This window comes from Gadus chalcogrammus, chromosome 7, assembly GCF_026213295.1.
Source record: "Gadus chalcogrammus isolate NIFS_2021 chromosome 7, NIFS_Gcha_1.0, whole genome shotgun sequence".
Lineage (NCBI taxonomy): Eukaryota > Metazoa > Chordata > Actinopteri > Gadiformes > Gadidae > Gadus > Gadus chalcogrammus.
This window is the reverse complement of record NC_079418.1, coordinates 11,499,880-11,519,355: the sequence shown is the minus strand read 5'-3', so window position 1 is coordinate 11,519,355 and position 19,476 is coordinate 11,499,880. Positions and strand designations below refer to the sequence as shown.

General features: G+C 46.6%; 2 protein-coding genes across 3 annotated transcripts in view; one reads left to right on the top strand and one right to left on the bottom strand.

Annotated features, from left to right (window-relative positions):
• Positions 1–466: 466 nt before the first annotated feature.
• Positions 467–3,586, top strand: LOC130386666 (ankyrin repeat domain-containing protein SOWAHA-like). The gene has a single exon (XM_056595684.1). The coding sequence runs from the start codon at positions 625–627 to the stop codon at positions 2,167–2,169; it is 1,545 nt and encodes a 514-aa protein (XP_056451659.1). The 5' UTR covers positions 467–624; the 3' UTR covers positions 2,170–3,586.
• Positions 3,587–8,184: 4,598 nt separating this feature from the next.
• The window catches only part of shroom1 (shroom family member 1), a 30,628-nt gene continuing 19,336 nt past the window's right edge, over positions 8,185–19,476 (bottom strand). For both annotated transcript variants that reach the window (XM_056594404.1, XM_056594405.1), the window contains exons 2-9: positions 15,385–18,288; positions 15,100–15,283; positions 14,821–14,873; positions 13,512–14,168; positions 12,782–13,336; positions 11,856–11,952; positions 10,880–11,152; positions 8,185–8,451 (exon numbers count right to left, since the gene is read on the bottom strand). In XM_056594404.1, the coding sequence (XP_056450379.1) occupies positions 8,191–8,451; positions 10,880–11,152; positions 11,856–11,952; positions 12,782–13,336; positions 13,512–14,168; positions 14,821–14,873; positions 15,100–15,283; positions 15,385–18,068 (4,764 nt within the window). In that variant the 5' untranslated portion in view covers positions 18,069–18,288 and the 3' untranslated portion in view covers positions 8,185–8,190. The remainder of the gene's footprint in view (positions 8,452–10,879; positions 11,153–11,855; positions 11,953–12,781; positions 13,337–13,511; positions 14,169–14,820; positions 14,874–15,099; positions 15,284–15,384; positions 18,289–19,476) is intronic.

Genomic DNA, 19,476 nt, shown 5'->3' with positions numbered 1-19,476 from the left:
ATTTGAGAAGAAGGTCATCTCATTAATAAATGTTGCACCCGTACCTCTGAAGTTAACTTTGTTTACTTTTTTATTTTAATAATTTGGATCAAATTATATGGCCTATCATGCCTACTGTTAAAGACTTTGATGGTGTGTTTTCATTATCCATAATGGCTATTACATGTTATATTATATGTGTACACAACTTTCATATTATATCAATGTAGTCATTTAGTATACTTCATTTTGGACTTTTCTGACATTTGAAATTTAAGTTTAACATTTAAAGTGAGGGTAAGTCTTAATATTGGGGACAAATAGGCTACTAGATACAACATATATGAGAGCAGAAAATGCCTAGGAATTGGTCGAGATAAAGGATCATCATAAAGTCATAAAGGCAACTTTTACATTACATTTTACATTTATTGCATTTTAATTACCACAACACGCCCATGCACGCATATTTTATTCAAATAGTTTCCACCTCTGCACCTTTCCGGAAACATCAGGTAGGCTGGTCTCTCTCCAGGTAGGCTGGGCAGTCCAGCGATCCCTAAATCACCACCAAGGTATGTGAGGCTGGCACTTCTAGAAAGTTGAACACTTGTCGCCTGTTAATGGTATCCTATACCATCTATAATGGAGATAACACGGGAAAAGGTGGTGTCCTTGTTGATCGAGGGAAATGGAAAAGTGAAGAATTCCGATTTACTTGGCTGGTTCAGGAGCTGCTTCGACTCCAGCGACCCCGTGGCGAAGAAGCACAACAGGGATCTCTTCAAACGCATCGTCAACCACCTGGCCGTGGTGAAGGAGATCGATGACGTCAAGTACGTCGTGCTGAAAACAAAGTATCATCATTTATTAACCGAGAATCAACATGGAAATCCTGTGGAAAAGAGTGAAAGCTCCGAGTCTCGCCAGCCAGGAGTGCACATACCTGGGCGGCGCCAGAGAGCAGAGGAGCCCGGGGACGAGCCAGGAGGAGGCGGCTCGACGTCTTCTGTTTCTCAACAACCATTAACAACCTCACCTGCGGCTGTTGCTAAGGCTGAAGAGAATGAACTACACTTGGATAGAGACTCTGCTGCCTCAGCCATAGAGTTTGCGTTGAAAAGGACCAACTTTTCGGACTTGAAATTACGAAAATCCTTTCACTGCGAAATAGGTCAGGGTTCAAAAACTGACGTCCCCAACCCCAGAAAGCCTTATGGCTTGCCTCTGAGGACGCCCCCAACCGAGATCCATAACCTCGAATGCGTCTCAGATGACCCCAGCAAAGAAGGAAACCCACCCCCCCTAGAGGCCCTCAAGGGCACCCCACCGAAGACCTCCCAAAGCCACAACCCCAGAAAATCATATGGCTTGCCTCTGAGGGCGCCCCCAACCTACACAAAATCCGAGATCCAGCGCATCTCAGATGACCCCATCAAAGAAGAAAACCCGGCCCCCCTAGAGGCCCTGAAGGGCCCGCAGCCGAGGACCCCCCAAAGCCACCGCTCGCCGCTGCTAGGGCGGGCGGTGAAGATCACCAAGCCCTCCCAGGAGGAACCTGTCCGGGACCCCCGCTTCCCCTCCCCGGTCCCCCTGGAGGCCACGGAGCACGAGTGGCTGGTGAAGTCGGCGGCGGGCCAGTGGGGGCAGGTGTACGGCCTCATGCTGCAGGACAACCAGCTGGTGGAGAAGAGGGACTTCATGTCGGGCTTCACCGCGCTCCACTGGGCCGCAAAGTGGGGCAACAGCGACATGCTGGCCAAGATGATCCGCGTGTCCCGGGAGAGGGGGGCTGAGGTGGACGTCAACGCCCGGACGCACGGGGGCTACACGCCGCTGCACATCGCCGCGCTACACGACCAGGAGTTCGTGCTGGGCATGCTGGTGCGCGAGTTCGGGGCCGACGCCCGACTCCGGGACAACTGCGGCAAGAGGGCGTACCACTACCTTCACAGGGGGATGACGGGGACGGTGAGGGAGCTGCTCGGGGAGCCCAGGGCGACGCTGGCCCCGGAGGAGCAGGAGGAGCCCCGGGGCCAACCCGACAGGGAGGAGGCGGACCTGTTCAAGGGCCTGCAGACCATCAGCCGCCTGTTCCAGCCCCATGTCAGCGGCACGCACAGAAAGAAGCACAAGCACCGGTCGGAGATCTACTCGCTGAGCGAGGACCCCCGTGAGGAGAGCGAGTAGAGGCCCGGGTTAAGGTGCTGTAGGTCAGATTGAGGAGAGCGAGTAGGGGCCCGGGTTAAGGTGCTGTAGGTCAGATTGAGGAGAGCGAGTAGGGGCCCGGGTTAAGGTGCTGTAGGTCAGATGTGGCAACGAGAACGGGGCAGGGGATAGCAAGGTTTAGGAACCTTTCTAGGCTTCTCCGCCATTGAGAAGCGTTGCATTTCCCGTACCTGTGATTAACTGGCAAGATGGATTCCCTGAACCGATCAGGTAACAAATGGCTTCGTTGGTCAGGAATTAGTGGGGAGCATTCCTCAATCAAATCTGGTTCATACAGAGTCAGGGGCCGTAAACTGTAAACAGGCATTATCACTGAACATTTCACTCTTTAATGGTTAAAATATGGCTGTGCCAATTCTAACAAATAAACTAAAATAAAAGCTCTTGAATCTAACCTACAGCACCCTAAGATATCTTAAGGGATTATTTGTCTCTGTTTTGATGTGTTCTATTTGAGGGATATTTTTGATCTGTTCGCAGTGCTCCTTCAAAGCCTGATTTAGTGTGTGATTTCTGCTTTTTATAAATATTGCCTTAAATAACACTCAAATAGTTTCCACAGTTAACATTCAACAGGGAGAGAAGTTATGAAAATTGTTATCAGATATGGGGTTTCTGTTGTCAGTTTCTTTGAAGAGGAAGGAAAGCCACAATCAAAGACCCAAAGTCTTTCGTTCAGGATTGCTGCCTTGGTTGATTTTTTTGGACTGCGACTTTGATCAAGACAAGCTACATTATGGAGTTTATGAAGAATGCAGAAATGCTGTCAGTGACCAGAGGGGCAAAGTATACCTTGTTTTTCCAAAGGTGTAATTTTTAAGTCTTTATCCTAGCCATTTCAGATGATAAAAATATGCTGCTTAAACAAGTATAGACCCTATGTTAACATTATGCATGAATCTATGTATTACATTAAGAAATGTAGGTGTTTTATTTGTATTCATATCCATAACCTTCTATATTCCTAGGGTTAGGTTTGGCGATAGCCCATTGATTAAAAATGAAATGATTCTTCCTCCATGTCCCTCTTCATCTTCCTCAAATCTGCATTTGTCTAAATCTCCTGAAGCTAAAGAAGACTTACTTTTGATCTGCAGTTTGGTGGTACTAGGGCAGGTGTGGTGGTGCCGGCGAAAAGTACCAGGAGGCTAACTTCTAGACTCCTATGAAGGATCTGGTGGCAAATAAGGTCAATCCAAACTACAACTAATGAGGGAGGGTTTCAAATGTGCACATGTTTGCAGAGGATATCCTGTTTATACTTTGTGTACGTTTGTTTGTGTGGCAATCCTTGGAAATATGCACTGACGTTTGACTGAAAAGAAAAGCACATTGTTTAATCATTTGTGTGCATATTTATATCAATAAATGTATCATACTGGTGACCATTGAACATTTCCTTTGGAAGGGTGGGGGGGGTGTATTTATCAGGTCCAGGTCATAAAGCACTCTGGAGATTTGAATTCCTCTTTCAAAGAATTGTTTAAATGGCTAATCCCTAGCAGGATGTCCTCCTCCACACGTTCTTTAAAGATGATTATAAAATCATCAGACTTCCTGAGCGAGCCAAAAGGGTTTCTCTGCAGCCTGGCTCACACCCAACTCCTGGAATTGTGTCTGGGTTTTGCTGAATCACAGTGACTGATGGGCTAACTGGATGGATGGATGTGTGCGTGTGGGTGTGTGTGTGTGCATGTGCGTGCATGTTTCTGTTGTGTCGTGCATTTGTCATGCGGGTGCATGCATGGCATCCTCGTGTCTACCAGAAACTAGAATCTGTTTTGCCTCCTGTGAGTTAGCCTTTGACTTTTCTTTATATTTAGCCCACAAAAATATATTGACATATACCATTACGTTGGTTTCATAAAGACAAATTAAAGGGGAAACAGTGGGCAGGGTTGAATACATTCCAAGGTAGAAGAGTTTCCTCTTTCCCTTTTTCCACTGTCTGTGTTTTCTTATTTCATGATGCTACTTTCTTGTTTTTCACAATAACAGCTGTTTCGCTTTCCACTCCTTCCCTCCCTCCCTCCCTGCCTGCCTCCCTCCCTCCCTCCCTCTCTCTCCTTCTCTCATAATGTCCCATCCAGAGAAGCGATGAATGATGTCTCAGGTCACATGACCCCATCCCCATGGGCCCTAATGACCAGTCAGTCTGATGCAGGGAGACAGACAGAATGATAAGGTCAAGGGAAAAGATGGACACACTTTTTTTTTAATCATTAAGTGTAAATAAAGATCTGTTGTCAATGAGGGTGAGTTACTATTATGTTGTCCTTGTGAGGAAAAAGAGTGTCTGATATATTTTCCTTCATGCATATTCTTTGTTGAGTTAAGTGGTTGAATGCTTCGACTCTGGTGCCTCCCATTAAGAGGATTATGGAGCAATGAATCAGATTGAGATAATGATATAGAACTAGGTGTATAATATATGCCGGTTCAACTTCAGGTTTTATACACATTTGGTGTACCAGTTGTGTTTCTCCCTCATATACAGAACAATGCATGAGAATAGAAGGAGTTATTCTATGGGGTCTTCAGTATAGATCATTTCCTGTGTCTCTCATTTTCCCTAAATGAGACGGATTCACTATCAGCACGAACGCAACAAAAATGTTTAGAAAAACACTTGCCACTTGGAAGCTAATAATAGACGGTTATTTACACGCATACAAACAATCTGGGAGGCATTCCAAGTTCTGACCAAATGAAACAGCTATTAAGGACTAGATCTCCACATTCTATCAACGATAATCCAACATATACACATCTGGGCCTCCTAGTATTCTGTATATATAGTGAGAATGTTTACAACTTCACCGTACAGTAAAGGTTGAGGAGAGGAGTTGATAAGAGGAAAGAAATCTATTCCATCTTCTTCCAAAAAAGCTATTAGGAGGACAATCTGTGTGAGCAGCACCAAGTTCTGGCCCAATCACACAGAGCACATTCCTGGGTACTCCATGGGGATGGGTCCTATGCGATGTCCCCATATAAGGAGGCATTCTTAGCTATAGGAAGCTAAACTCTCTACACTTTCCTTCACTCTTTTTATTTATCTGTTTTACCTATTTTAACGTTTAACTACACTTGACTATGAGAAACACACAAAAAACTGCACTTTCCCTTTGCTGCTATAATAAGAATGTCAGCTCTTTTTTTCTGTAATTCCCACGCTCAATAAAACCCACCACCTAATGACTTATGGTTGGATCATTTCTTTTTACGCCATAAGAGGGCAGTAAAGAGCTAAAATATCATATGAAGAAAGGTTATTACGACGTCGTTAATTGTTTGTAGTCTTCTCCTAAACTTATTTCCAAATTATTTCAAACAAATATGATTGAATGAAACAATAACAATGCTGCCATTTGAGAGAAAGTATCTTAATTTATTCACAATATTATAAACAGTAAGGAAATTCATAAATCCAACAGAGGGTACAAAACTACCATATCAAACAGGGAAAGCACACCAAATAAAAATAGTACAGCAAGAGATTTTTTCTTTGAGAGGAAGACTGTGTTGCTTAGCCTTTGGGCAGTTTCTGTTAAGGCCATGTGTCACGTTCCCTCCACTACTGGAGGCCAAACACCCAGCTACACAAACATTACCATCCTACTTCCAATCCGGCCCATGCTCCGTCGACTTCAACCAAACACTGTTTCAACCACAAAAGGAAAGAAACTCAAACCACCTGGGAAGTGGCCGATTGTCAGTTAGGATGCATACATAGCAGAAGTAAAAAAAAAAAAAACGGATAAGTACCATTGCTCCAGAATAAGAATGAGCTCCATTCTTTGTTGGTGTATTTCAGTCATTCTATACCTCCTCTCTCTCTCCCTCCTTCCTCCCCTCCCTCCTTCTCACTCTGAGTGCGAGGCCAAAGATTTGGCCTTTCACATGCATAAGGAATTCCAACTGTTCCCTATAGGAAACAATGCCGAGTCCCCCTTTCTCTCTCCTACTCTGCCCCCACTCCCCCCTCGAAGAGTGGCAGTGCATGTGTGCAAAGGCCAAAACAAACATGTGTTTGTTTGGCCAACTCCACCGGACAAGGAGGTCAATCACCACAGAAATGTTTAGCGGTGGCGAAGGGAGGGGGGAGGGGGGGGGGGGGGGGGGGGGGGGGAGGTCTGTTTAGCAGAAAACATTGGAAAGTGTATGCAACCCAAACAAAGAATGGATATTAAAGGAGAACACACTGATTTGTTTTGGGAAAACTGTGAATAGATTCTTTTCATTCGAGGATAATTAGGGAATGATAGTTTTGAACCAATTTGTGCCCCAATTACAATGTTTACGAAACCAGGGGTTATTGCGAAACTAGGACAAAGTATTGAAAACAAAGTTAACGGAAGAATTAAAAAATAAATTCAAGTATCTTAAGTACCATAGGAGAACACTAGGGGATATGATGGGGGATGTTGTAATGTCAGTTTCATGAAAAATAATTTAAAGAAAAAGATTAGAATCAGTTTCAATACAAAAACGCCAATGACCCAATAATTGTCCAATGAACTGTCCATTCTTCTGATGTCATCGTCCTTATAGGAACACAAAGTCGCCAGCTTGATAGACTTCAAGAAGGGGAGTCCCTCTTTCAAAGCCCCTTCTCAAAGATTCCTCCTTGTCCATCCATCTGAAAGGTATTTGTCCTTGCTCGCCTGAAGTTTTATGGTAAAGGGAGTCTTCCATTCATCCTTTGAATATTGGGCCAGTTGAGACTGTAATTGTGATAATGGGCTATACAAATTCATGTGAAACATTCCTATTTGAAAATCTATTAACATTATGGAAAACAGTACATGGAAATAAAATAAAATGGGGAACAAATTGACTTCAAAGTTGAAATAGTGTTTTGAAAACAAACTCGATTTGAAGAAATGTGCATTTTTTCATCATCACAAAGTGCTTTTTTCATTCAACTTTTTTTGGTTTTTATACCTAGTGCCATAACCTGAACTGTATTTTAAAATACAAAATTACATTTTAACAAAGGATGATATCCTCAACACCTTAACTACATCTAACTGAAATTACATACAGCACCCTTGCACAGGCTTGTCTTACTGCTAACTGACCACTCTTCAAGGTCCAGATACATTCTTAAAGCTTATAGTGTGTATGTGTGTGTGTGTGTGTGTGTGTGTGTGTGTGTGTGTGTGTGTGTGTGTGTGTGTGTGTGTGTGTGTGTGTGTGTGTGTGTGTGTGTGTGTGTGTGTGTGTGTGTGTGTGTGTGATTGTGATTTGTTCTAAGTTCCACAGTGACGGACTTCAGGGGTTGTACTCTTGTACAAACAAGTAGAAAATAAGCAACTGCTGATCAACATGGCAGCCCTGAAGGAAAAGCTTCCTCAGCAAACGTCTCCATCAAGACACGCAGAAATGTCCAGCAAGCTCTTCTGAAAGTCTGAACGGCCACAAACATGCCGCGTAATAAGACGAACAGACACCCTTTCTGAGGGACAAATTGGTGGTTTTGGCGGGGCCGACTATCGATACACCAGAAAGAGTTTGGGGTCAGATGGGGGCGGGGACAAGACAGTGTGCCTGGCGTGCAGTTCACTATCAATGGGGCCAAGGAGAAAAATGTGGGATAAGTTAGGCCAGACAAAGCCAGTGGACCTCCCGCCGTGTGGGAGAGCAGCCTTATGGGGGGTGGGGGGGGGCTCATGTATGTTTTGTTTGTTTTGTTAAAACGCAGAAAGAAGAAAAGCCCATCATGGCTGAGTGAGGTGACAGAGGAGAATAACCTTATAGAATAGTCTTAAGGCGCTTTGGGCTGTCAATGTGTCGGGGCGACATACAACCGACCAGCACCAGGCGAAAAGAAAAATGATTCCGACATGGGGAAGCAACCTGTACCCCGAACTGGGAGAGGTCCTCTTCCCCCTCCCTCCCTCCCTCCTTGCCCCTCCAGGGCCCGAGAGGTCCTCTTCCCCCTCCCTCCCTCCCTCCCTCCGGGGCCCTCTGGGGCCCTCAGGGGCCCGGCGGCAGGCTGCTCCTCAGGGCCTCGGCCTGCTCCTCGGCCAGCTGCCGCCGCTCCTCCAGGTCCTTCTGCCGGATCAGCAGCGAGGCGGTGGTCTGGACGAAGCGCCGGTAGCCCCCCAGCTGGGCGTCACTCAGATGGGGGGCCAGGAAGGCGGAGACCACGCTCTCCCGCCGGTCCAGGTTGTCCTTCAGGTCCTTGGCGTCCTCGCGCTGTTTGCACAGCAGCCGGTGGCGGCTGTCCAGGGACTCCTGGCAGGGGGGTAAGGAGAGACGAGAAATTAAAGACATTATGCTTTATTTTGATTTTCCCTTTGCCTTAGACTGTTATATGACATTAGTATGTAAATGTGTTTAACGTCTGCTAAGCTGGGAAAATCAAAGTCCGAGCCAGGGGGAGTATTCGCACCCTCCGAGAACGCCCCTCATTAAGTGCGTGAAACAGCTTGTTTGTTCTCAAACTTCACTTCCGGAACAGCGTGACGTCAGGCTGTGTGCAGTGGGCGCTGCTGAAGCGCAGAAGTCCCGCCTCCCGGCTACGCAACATTTACAACTTCTCGGGGGGGGTGAATTAGCCGACGCACGCGCAAAGTGCTCGCCAACCAATTGTAACAGAGAGGACGTGCTGACCAATCACAGCAGACTGAGCTACTCGGGGCCTTAAAGCAACATGATACAAATCTAACAGTGTGAGAATAATAAGGGGTATATCTAACATACAGGCATGTAACCCTATTCTAGTAGTACCCCTAAATGCAATTATTAACCCTAAAAAAGAATGATAGGTGATCTTTAAGTATTTGTTGTTGGTTCAGCCCGGGCAAAGTAGTTGGTACTAAGGTGTGACCTTATGTGACCTTTTGGAGGTTTGAGCCATTTACCTTGAATGACCTGAACCCTTAAACGTTGGCTCCTCATACACTGTTCACACGTTCAAAGCAGGTGGAGGGTTAGCATACTTTTTGGCCTACTGTTGATGACAGAGAGCGTAAATACCTTCATTGGGAATTAATTTAATTAGACATGCGGTAGATGTCATAGTTTATTTTATTTTTTGGAAGAGTCATCGAGGATGTGTGCTGAAGGAGGGAAGGCAGTACTGGATTCCGGCAACAGAGGGCAGGGGAGACACCAATGTCATCGAAACCCAGCGGCAGTTTCGGTGAGCCAGTGTCAACAGAGTGTCGCTGATAACAGCGCTGAGACAAATGAGCTCCTAAACATGTTTGGAAGTGGAAAAACACGTGCCCATTTGTTTGTGGATCAACAATAAAGGGAAACTCACCAAGCTAAACACCATTGAGTTTCAGTACTTTTAGACTGTTTAGCCAAACTATGGAAAAAAACAGTGTTTGATGGCCGTTCAATCTCAAATAAAGATTAGATCATGATGGTCTCGACCGACATAGATAAACAGATAAGAACACAGGTCGTTCCTGTCGGGGAGGAACCGCACTCTGATACGTCATCCTTCCACTGCTCTTTTCTCCCCCAGATGTTTGCAGATCAGTAGGTCAACCTGCACACACGCACATCAACACACGCACATGTGCACACGCACTTGTGCACACACATCCGCAGGCGCAGACGCAGACGCACACACACACACAAACACACACATGCTGTGTGCTGCTCCCGGGCAGCCTGGGCTTTATGCCTGGAGCACTAGAGACTCAGCCATCATATTCTTAGCTTCTTGCTCAGCTAAACCCACTCCCGATCATACATCCGTCTCTCTGGATGGATGTTTGTAGACATACGTTCAAGGGTAAAGAGTGCTGAATCAAAGTGTGTGCCAAGAGTTTACGCAAGAAGATGAACATGATGTCTCATTTAAATGAGCTACTGGGATTAACTCTGAGTGACCTACGACTTAAGCATTGGACACTTGCCAGTGATGTTTACAGTTTAGAATGTGGCTCCCATTGATATCGAAGAGAGAAAACGCCTTCTGACTAATTAATGAAATGTGATATGGGGTGAATAGTCAAACTAATTGTGTGCAAATCTTCCCTCAGGTCTAATTAGTGGGAGAAAAAATTTAAATAACAAGCAAGAAAGGATGGTAGAATGCAAGAAATCACTTTGTGCTATTTAATCTCTTAATTTAAGGGAAAAGAATCACAACAGTTTCAACGCTGAAACTGAAGCCAACACAAGGAAAGAAAAACATTGACTGGAAGTAAATTAAGTTGGATGTTCAGCATGTTGGATGTTGTACTCAACGAGTAGCATGTTGGAAGTGTTCAGCATGTTGGATGTAATCAGCATGTTGGATGTGTTAAGGATGTTGGATGCATTCAGCATGTTGGATGTTTTATTCAACATGTAGCATGTTGGATGCATTCAGCATGTTGGATGTTCTATTCAACATTTAGCATGTTGGATGCATTCAGCATGTTGGATGTTCTATTCAACATGTAGCCTGTTGGATGGATTCAGCATGTTGGATGTATTCAACTTGTTGGATGCATTCAACATGTTGGATGCATTCAACCTGTTTGATGCATTTAGCATGTTGGATGTATTCAGCTTTTAGCATGTTGGAGCTGTTCAGCCTGTTGGATGCATTCAGCCTGTTGGATGCATTCAGCCTGTTGGATGCCTTCAGCATGTTGGATGCATTCAGCCTGTTGGATGCCCTCAGCGTGTTGCTCCTGCGCTGCGTGCCGGGGCCTACCTTCTCCTCTGCGTCGGTGTGCTGGTCCACGGTGCTCAGGGCGTTCTGCACGCGGGCCAGCCGGGCCGAGAGGCAGAGCAGCAGGCTGACCACTCGCTCCAGGTCCCCGACGAAGAGGCTGTAGCGCTCCACCTCCAAGGGCAGGCAGCGCTGCCGGACCAGCGCCAGCACCGCCTCGCCGCGCGCCGCGTTCTCCTGGACCTCCGTCTGCAGGGGCCCGCGCTCCGCCTCCAGGCCCCGCAGGCGCTCCTCTGCGTAGGACACCAGGACGCGCTGCCACCACACACACAGGGGGGGGGGGGGGGTTAGATTTGGGGTCGGAGCTGTGGGAGGTCTCCCCTGAGGATCAGGGGGGATTGTTTAATGTGGGCCTGTGAATCCCACAGGAGGTAGAGCAGGTAGGCTGGTAACTGGAAGGTTGCTAGGTGTGTGAATGTGTGCATTGGTGGGTGAATGTTTGTATGGGTGAAATATTATAAAGTGCTTTGAGTGGCCAATGTTTAGGAAAGCACTTCATACATGCAGACTATTCATTCATTCACAGGCTATAAAAATACAAATGACTGGACATGAATAGTCTGGTTGATCAACACATTTCGCCTGTCTCTAGGTGATTACTCTGTGAACCTGATAGCTTATTGAATACATTCAGTATTTCCAGGAGATGGCCGGAAGAGGCAGCGTTTCGGCCTAAATCACCTAGTGGCCTTCTCAGCTCCATCTTGGTTCTAGATGCTAGCTAGCACTTGAAACCAAGATGGCGGCTAGGTGAAGGGACCCAATTGTGAGTGAATATTACATTTATGACGTACAGTAGAGTACAGAAGACAGTATGAATACGGAAAACACCCCTGAAATAATTTTTTCATAAATGCATGGCCAACCTTTACAGCCAAGCCTAAAGTGTAAACATATTTTCTTAATCCAAATGCTGAAGAGACGAAGAAAGAAAGAAAAGACTATTCTAATAGTTCACCTTCTTCTCAGTGATGTTCACCTGGACCTGTGGATCTGAACTTGGAACAGGGTTGTCGTCTTCGTCAAAAGCAGATAAGGGCTGGACATCCGCAGCACTGGAAACAGAGAGGAATATGCTGTTGTGAAAACTACCACTGATTCAACACAATCATCACATTCACTGCTGCATCAGGATGGCTATTCAATTTTTTTACACAATTGTATTATTTATACACAATACATACAGGGACATATAATTCAAACTCTAAACTCCTTCTGGAAGTGCTTCAGGACAAACAAAATAATGTTATAGAATGTTTGCGTCTGCACATTTGCACACTGTGTGTTTTGCTCCATTAAAACAACATGATTATAATATTTTTTCGGCCACGCTACAAATATGAACAGAATTCCGTGCCGTGTGCTATGGGCTCAACACAATGCTTGTGCTTGTTACACGATGCACAGACACATCGGGGTGCTCTGCTGCTAGCCATTTGGTCATCTTTAGACAGTCAGCTGGTAGACAGTATAATTTAATATTAATAAAGGCCTCCTACTCTGTGCGTAAACGTTGTCATACATGTCATAAAAACAAAACCTTTTCTTTGTGAGGAAAGTCAAGCTGGTATGTCCACGCTCTACGGTCCGTCATGGATCCACTAAATGTGTATACAATGTTTAAGTGTACATATACTGTATATAGAAAACAAAACAAAGAATCTACTGATTTAGTAACCACCACGTTGTAGGGATTCAAGAATTACCGGGAGATCTATATTGGGGAAAATATATTTACTGTCTCTGTGAGACCTGGTTATGGGGAATCTAAAGAGATAATGGGAAATGTATGGATTTAACGACCCCAGCAATAAAAACAAGAGTCGATTCTGTCATCACTATGACGATCCCGATCCCGATGGGCTTGTGTGCGTGAGCCCCTACCTCTGTGCCGGCCCCCTCTGCCCCTGTCTCTTCTTGTAGTGCTCCTCCATCAGCAGGGTGTCCTCCGACAGCAGCTGCTCCATCAGCATCAGCGCCGTCTTGCGGTCGGCCAGCGGGTACAGCGCCTTGGCCAGCGACGGGTCCGCCTTCACCACCGCCACCACCAGCTCCGTCCAGCCCGGCTTCCCCGCGGCGGGGGGCTGCTCCGGTGTCGGCTCTCCTTCTGGGTCCGGTGTGCCCGTGGTCTCGGTGCGGGCCTCCACGTCCACAGCGGGAATGGGTGGGGCGTCGGAGACGCCGTGAGAGGGAGATTGAAATGGTGCAGCGTTCAGCGCAGGGGAACCCAGGCTGGGGGACTCGGAATGGTACTCAAATACGTCGTCGCTGAGTGGGGAGTCGTGGCTCTCATCGCTGACCACACGAGGAGGAAGAGGAGGAAGAGGAGGGGACGGCAGCTCGTCCTCCTGGTTGGGATCAGGGGGTGGGGCTATAACTTGGGGTTCATCCAATGGCCACGCTTGGTGTGACGCAGACCCACTGGTCGACTTTCTGTCTCTGGGGAAAGAGAAGCTGATTAGGAGACCAGGATTGATGTTTTTATATATTTTAGTTTACCGGACCCACCCGTATACCGGTACTCACTTAATAACTAACATTCAAGTTTAGAATAAAGATGACGATAGAAATGTAGCAAAGGAATAGTCATTACTATTATTAGAGTTATTATTACCTGGACCCAGGCTTGCTGTCCTTTGAAGACTTCGCCTGACTGAGCACAGATAGGTTGGCCGGGGTCGATTTGATGCCTCTTTCTCTGCTCTCCGGTCCGTTTGGTGACTGGGGGTCAGAGGGTTCAATGCCAGGTACACTGAGCCTTCCCTCATCCCAGACAGACCCATGCGAGCTAGGAGTACCCGAGGGAATTCTGTACCGAGAACAGTTGCCGGAGGCCGGGGAGTCGGATCTACTCAAGCTCTTGGCTTCTGCATGTGCCGCAGGGCTGCTCTCCTCATCAGCCCCCAGCTGTGAGTTTGAACTTGCCTTGGACGGGGTTCTCTTGTGGGTCCATTTTTGTGGCCGGGCCCTTTCCAGGCCAAGGGTCTCCATGCTCTGCCTTGCTTGCTCCAGACCCTGAAGGTGGGCCATCTTGTCTAGTCGTCCATCATCCAAGACAGAGGGCAGGCTCCTGTTCTCCCTTCCTGATCTCACTGCGGGATCCCAGAACTGCTCGAGCTGTTCAGTGCTCTTGCTCAGCACCGGGGGTCTGGAGCACCTCATTGTTCCCAGCTCCTCCATGGACTTCCCCCTCTGGGCGACCACGCGGACCCGCTGCTGGACCTCCGGGGCTGCCGGCCTGGCATCCTCAGCCACAAGCCCCGGCTCACTTCTGTCATTCATTCCCAACAGGTCAATGGTTAGAACCCAGGGTGGTGCATTCAACAGCTGACCACTACTCCCTTTCCACCTATCATCATTCAACTCAATTCAATTCAACTCAATTTAGGCATTTTATTTATTATTTATTTATTATTTATTTATTATTATTTAGTCTTATTTTATCCACTACACCACTGGTTTCATTAATTTTGTGTATATGACTGTATACAGCATGTGTATATACATCTATTTCTAACTTATTTTCTCACATAATTTGTCTTTAATGTATGTGTCTTTGCGTACCATGAAAAACTATTAAAAATTGTCTTTAATGTATGTATGTGTCTTTGCGTACCATGAAAAGCAATTAAAATCAAATGTATTAGTATATTCTTTTTGTATAAATTATCACAAAATATGCTATGAATTGCACTACTGGTTAAACGTTTGATGGACAATTTAACTTTATAATGAGAGAAGGAGAGCTTCTCCTTTTAAATTATGGTTCCGATCTAGAAGAAAAGAATGCTGGCTGAACTGGCTTCACTGGGACGCATTGCAAATCAAGTGGAGATGTGTAGCTTATACAAGCACAAAACCTCAGTGACCTGCAGAAGCAGAAGAAACAAACATCTGACTTTGTCTGGCAAACCGCTGCATACCTCTGGGTTTCCATAGCATCGGCCGGAGATGAATCATCCTCTGGGCCATGTGCCTGCAGAACCAACAAGAGCAATGAAGAAGCAAACCAGAGACTGTGTAATCACTTTAAATCCTATAGTACTGCAGTGCAGCAAGGGAAGCTGTGTCTAATGTATGATAATGTAACATGGTATGTCTGTTGTTTTAAAACTGATACATTATGTATGTGTGGAAGAATCAATTCACGGGCCCACCAAAACCGGCCTGTTTAGTTCGTCTAAACTTATTTGGGATTTTACCTGAAATGCATATGGTATGGATCTAGACCGGTTCCTGAAGAGGTCTGCGGGATCCGTCTGGCTCAACAAGCTCTCCACAGAGGCAGACTTTCCTTGAGCACTCTGGCCCTCCTTCATGCTGGGTTGGCCACTGCCTTGGAACAATCTAGAGTGAGCTTGCTGAGCTGAGAAAAACTGGGCATATCTGTTTGGACAAAAAAACAAATTTAATAGAAACCTTTGGTCTACAAAGTTACCATCATGAGATTATATCATGATAAATTTTAAACTTTTTCTTTCCCTCACCTGATGGAACTGCTGGAAGAATCAAGGATGTGGCCTGCTGAATGCGGCCTGTTGAGTTTCTTCTTGAACCCCTGACCGCCTGTGCTCACAGGGGACTTGGCCGCCGACCCAACTGGCTTCTCCCCAACAGAGTGCCTCTGTCTTGGGGGAGGTGGTAATTGAGGCGCAGGCTGCTGGGGCTCAGCAACCTTGTGGCCCGTCTTGCGTTCGACATACTCCACCAGCGCTTTGTGCTGAAGGTTCTTGAGGTTTGTCTTTGATAGATTGGAAGCAGAAAAGGCTCGGCCTCGTGTCTCAAAGATCTTCCTCCTGGCTGCAACAAACCCTTGCTCTCCATGCTGTCCTGGTTCCTGTGTTGTGAGACATTCAGTTGAGATGAACTGCTCCAATTCATTTCCAAGGGAACTGCAAGATGAATGGTATGTAGAGTCACCCAGCTGATGAAGCTTCTCAGGTTCAGAGAAGCACATCTTCTTCTTCTCTTGAGTCAGACGTTTCCTGCAGCCAATACGAGCCACTTGGGGCTGTGCCACATTCAAAGGTCTTCCATTTTCCCTTTGATCTTCTTCATCCTTCTCTTCCTCCACAACCTCTTTTTTGATGCTCCCTATCTCCATCTCCCCTGATGTTATTGACGGGGTCAGAGTTTCTGTTGACGTCTCGGAGTCCTGTGAAGCACTGAAATGATGCATTACCGACGGCCGCAGCTCAAGTCTTTTCTCATTGATCCGGTGGGGCAAGGACAGCTGGAGATCCTTGCGTTTGAACGAAGTCTCCCTCAAGACTTTAGACTGGGCGTCCTTGAGCTGTTCCTTGTAGTATTTCTTAAATGAGTCATCCAGCGTGTTGCAGGCATTCAAAATAACCTCCCCACCACCTGCTGCAACGGCTTCGATCGGAAGAGATCTCTCCTTCCTGTGTGCATTAATTTCTTTTTGACAAGCTTTGTTAAAGGTTGTTTCTTCGCATTTTACATTGACAAAAACGTCCTTTTTGGGCTTCAGCGCCGCCCTGCTTGCACCGGTCAGATGGTAGAGAAGTGGAGTGGTTTCCTTGTTGATTCTTTCACTCGCTACATCCCCTAGTGGTTGTCTTCTACCTTTCTTTGCCAGATCTTCTCTCTTGCGAAAAATGAGCTGGTCATTGCTTATCAATTTAGCGCCCCCTTTTGCTGGCGTTTGATTTCCTTTGAGGGTGTGACTTTCCTCTGGGCCACAGAAGAAGATGGGGTTGGTAGCTGTGTGACGGCCCATCTCCTGACATTGTATCAAGTGCATCTGTTCTAATGAGTCAAACTTGTGGGAGGGCTGTGTTGTCATTGGATAAGGTCCATTGAACGTTGTACTCAGGTTCTCATCCTGGCTCTCGAACACAGAATCCTGCTCCTGAGACATTGGAGGGTAAACTGGCATCTTATCTGAAAGTGCTTCTGTGGATTTGTAAGGCCTGTGCTGGGTGGGCCTGAAGAAATTGTCCATGGTGCTGTGGCATCTTTCCTTCTCCCTGAGAGTGAACGTCTCCACCACCGTGGAGCTCTCGCTTCCTGCCTCAGAGGCACATGACGACACAGAGAGTTTCCTTCCACCGGTTCCTGTCTGTCTACCTGTTACAAAATAAAACTGACCCTTATGCTGGCTGCTGCTGCTGGCGGTCAAGTTCTGGCCGAAACTGCTCGGGCTTGAAGACCTGTCTGGCTCTAGGACCAGACTCTGGGAACTCTCTTTGGCGGAGTGCGCCCTTTTGCGATAGCGATCAAAATGATTGCTTCCTTTGTTTGTTAAATCACTACTCCTGGTCCTCTGTCTGTTCTTTTGATTCTCCATTTGGTTGGTGGCCTGAGCTAGTGGTTTGTTAAGGAGGCTTGCTGATATTTGCTGCTGCCCCAATTTTCTCTGATGGGCAGGGATAATGTGTTCCGAGTTTGAGAAATTGACCACGTCGTGGCGTTGAGGTGGAGGCCGGTAGCTGGGAGGCTGATGAGACAGCGGCGGTCCTAGCTGTGTTTCCCGCCAGCCCCCATAGACTAGGTCCGGGTTGCGGGGCTCTGGATCAGCTGTGTCATTTGATTTGAGAGTGTCTTGAGGCAGGGTTGACGGCTGGAAGTGACTGAAGGGCGTTTGCTGCATCCGTGTGCGTAGTGGCTGAGGTTGGGGTTTAGTACCCTGATGGTGGCCTCGGCTGTTCTCTAGGTTCCTCGTGGCTACTAGGCTATCCAGGCGTGCGGGCGGCGGTGGAGGAGGTAGATGGGAACTGGGAGGATTAGGGGAGGCAGTCAGTTTGCTGTCGGCGGGACATCTATCGTGTCCGTTTTGCCGTCGGTTGTTGATGTTGCGATGCTGCTGAGAGATGGCCTCCGCAGAGTGATACAGCTGGTCCATGGTCCGTGTCTCGGACTGGTGAGCCTGGCAGGGTTGGTACACCGCTTTCACATACTTCAGATCGGTGTAGTGGTTAAAGGCGCTGGGCTGCAGGTCATCCTGGAGGAAGGGTGACGGGTAGTCTGGAACGGTGGAGCCGCCGGAGAAGGAGCTGTAGGCGGAGTCCCCCTTCCCGTGCTGATGGTGGGGGAGCTGGTCTGCAATGCTGCTGGTGGACTTTGCTGGAGAGAGCCGGCTGATCGGCAGGCTTAAAGGGTGCAAGTCCAAGTTGCTCATTCTCTCAAAGTGAAGGCCAAAGGAATCCATGGAGTAAGGTTAAGGTTCCAGGTTGTGGAAGGCAGGCCCTGAAGCTTATGTTTTGCTTGCAGGTGTCTATTGAGTGTCGTCTAGTTTGTGTTTCAGAAAGTGTGTTTGCGGTTCAAGGGAACACCTCACGAACAGAATGAGCGATTAAGGTCATTTTCTCCTCTCCGTGTGGCTGATTCAAAGCCCCTTTAAAAAGGCACATCTCACTGTTCAGTTGAGCCTGGATATGGGGAAACAAAAAAATAACCATTACTTCCATGTTGTTATGGGTCAGCAGAGCAGGGATACGGATAGGATTTGTCAACAACTCTAAATAGCAATGGAAAAACTACAGAAACACACAGAAACGTCCTAAATGATAAATTCGGTGCATTTGCACGCGTGTGTGACATTGGCCGTTGAGGGCATCAGTGTGTTTGCCCAAAAGGAGAGCGATGCACTCAAACATCAAAGAAGTGAGCAATAACACATTTTCAGGCTACAGAGTTTTTTCCAATGTAAAAGGATTATGGTGATCTGTATGTTAATGTGTGCACTGTTGCGGATAAAAGCTTCCACAACTATTCAAGAAGAGTCTTCAATCAAAATGGAAAAAATGTAAATGGATATTATCTCAGCAAAGATGTATGTTTTCATTATGTTACATTGTCTTGTAACCTCTTCCTTGAATTGAAACACATTGATTAACACTCTACTTCTGGTTCTGGCTGGTGTACTCTTAACCTATCCAAACAAAGGACATTGCTATGAGTTCAAATTGTGTTTCCTGCCAATTAGTAGAGCATAAATTAGGGGATTTATTTTACCCTGATTATGATGGCTCCGATCCCATTGTATTTTCTACTCAACCTACTCAACAATGGCTCTGATCGCATTGTAGTGAGCCCCTTCTACTACTCATGTGGTATGGTAATGAGACCATTATTGTTAGGTGGGGCGGGGGGGGATTTCATAAATACTATTAACCATTTCTGATTCTTCAATCAAATGAAGTAAGGTAAAGTATCTGAGAATCAGTCTGTTCATGATTGTAAATCCTCACACAGAGAAGCGAATAAAAGCACAATTTTGTTAGCTTGCCGGTCATTACAAGCGTAAGGACCGAACCTGATATCCTTCTAGTTGGACTCTGCAGGGCCAGGCTGGTGAACCACTTGATGATGGAACCTGTCTGGAGGCATCTATCCAAGTCCTCTCATTAGTAGCCTTGGGCTTTCCTGAGCACATTGTCAAACAATGTCAGCACAAAAATGTCTGGAATTCCATATGGAGCTTGTGGAGACGTTGGAGGGTTAAGCCATGTGACAGTTGTTAGAATGGATTATACACCACAGCGGTGAAAAGGTGGAAAACTTGAGCCACATTCTTCACATTGTGCTCTCAAAGCTTTGTTTTCTTCTCTTTTGGG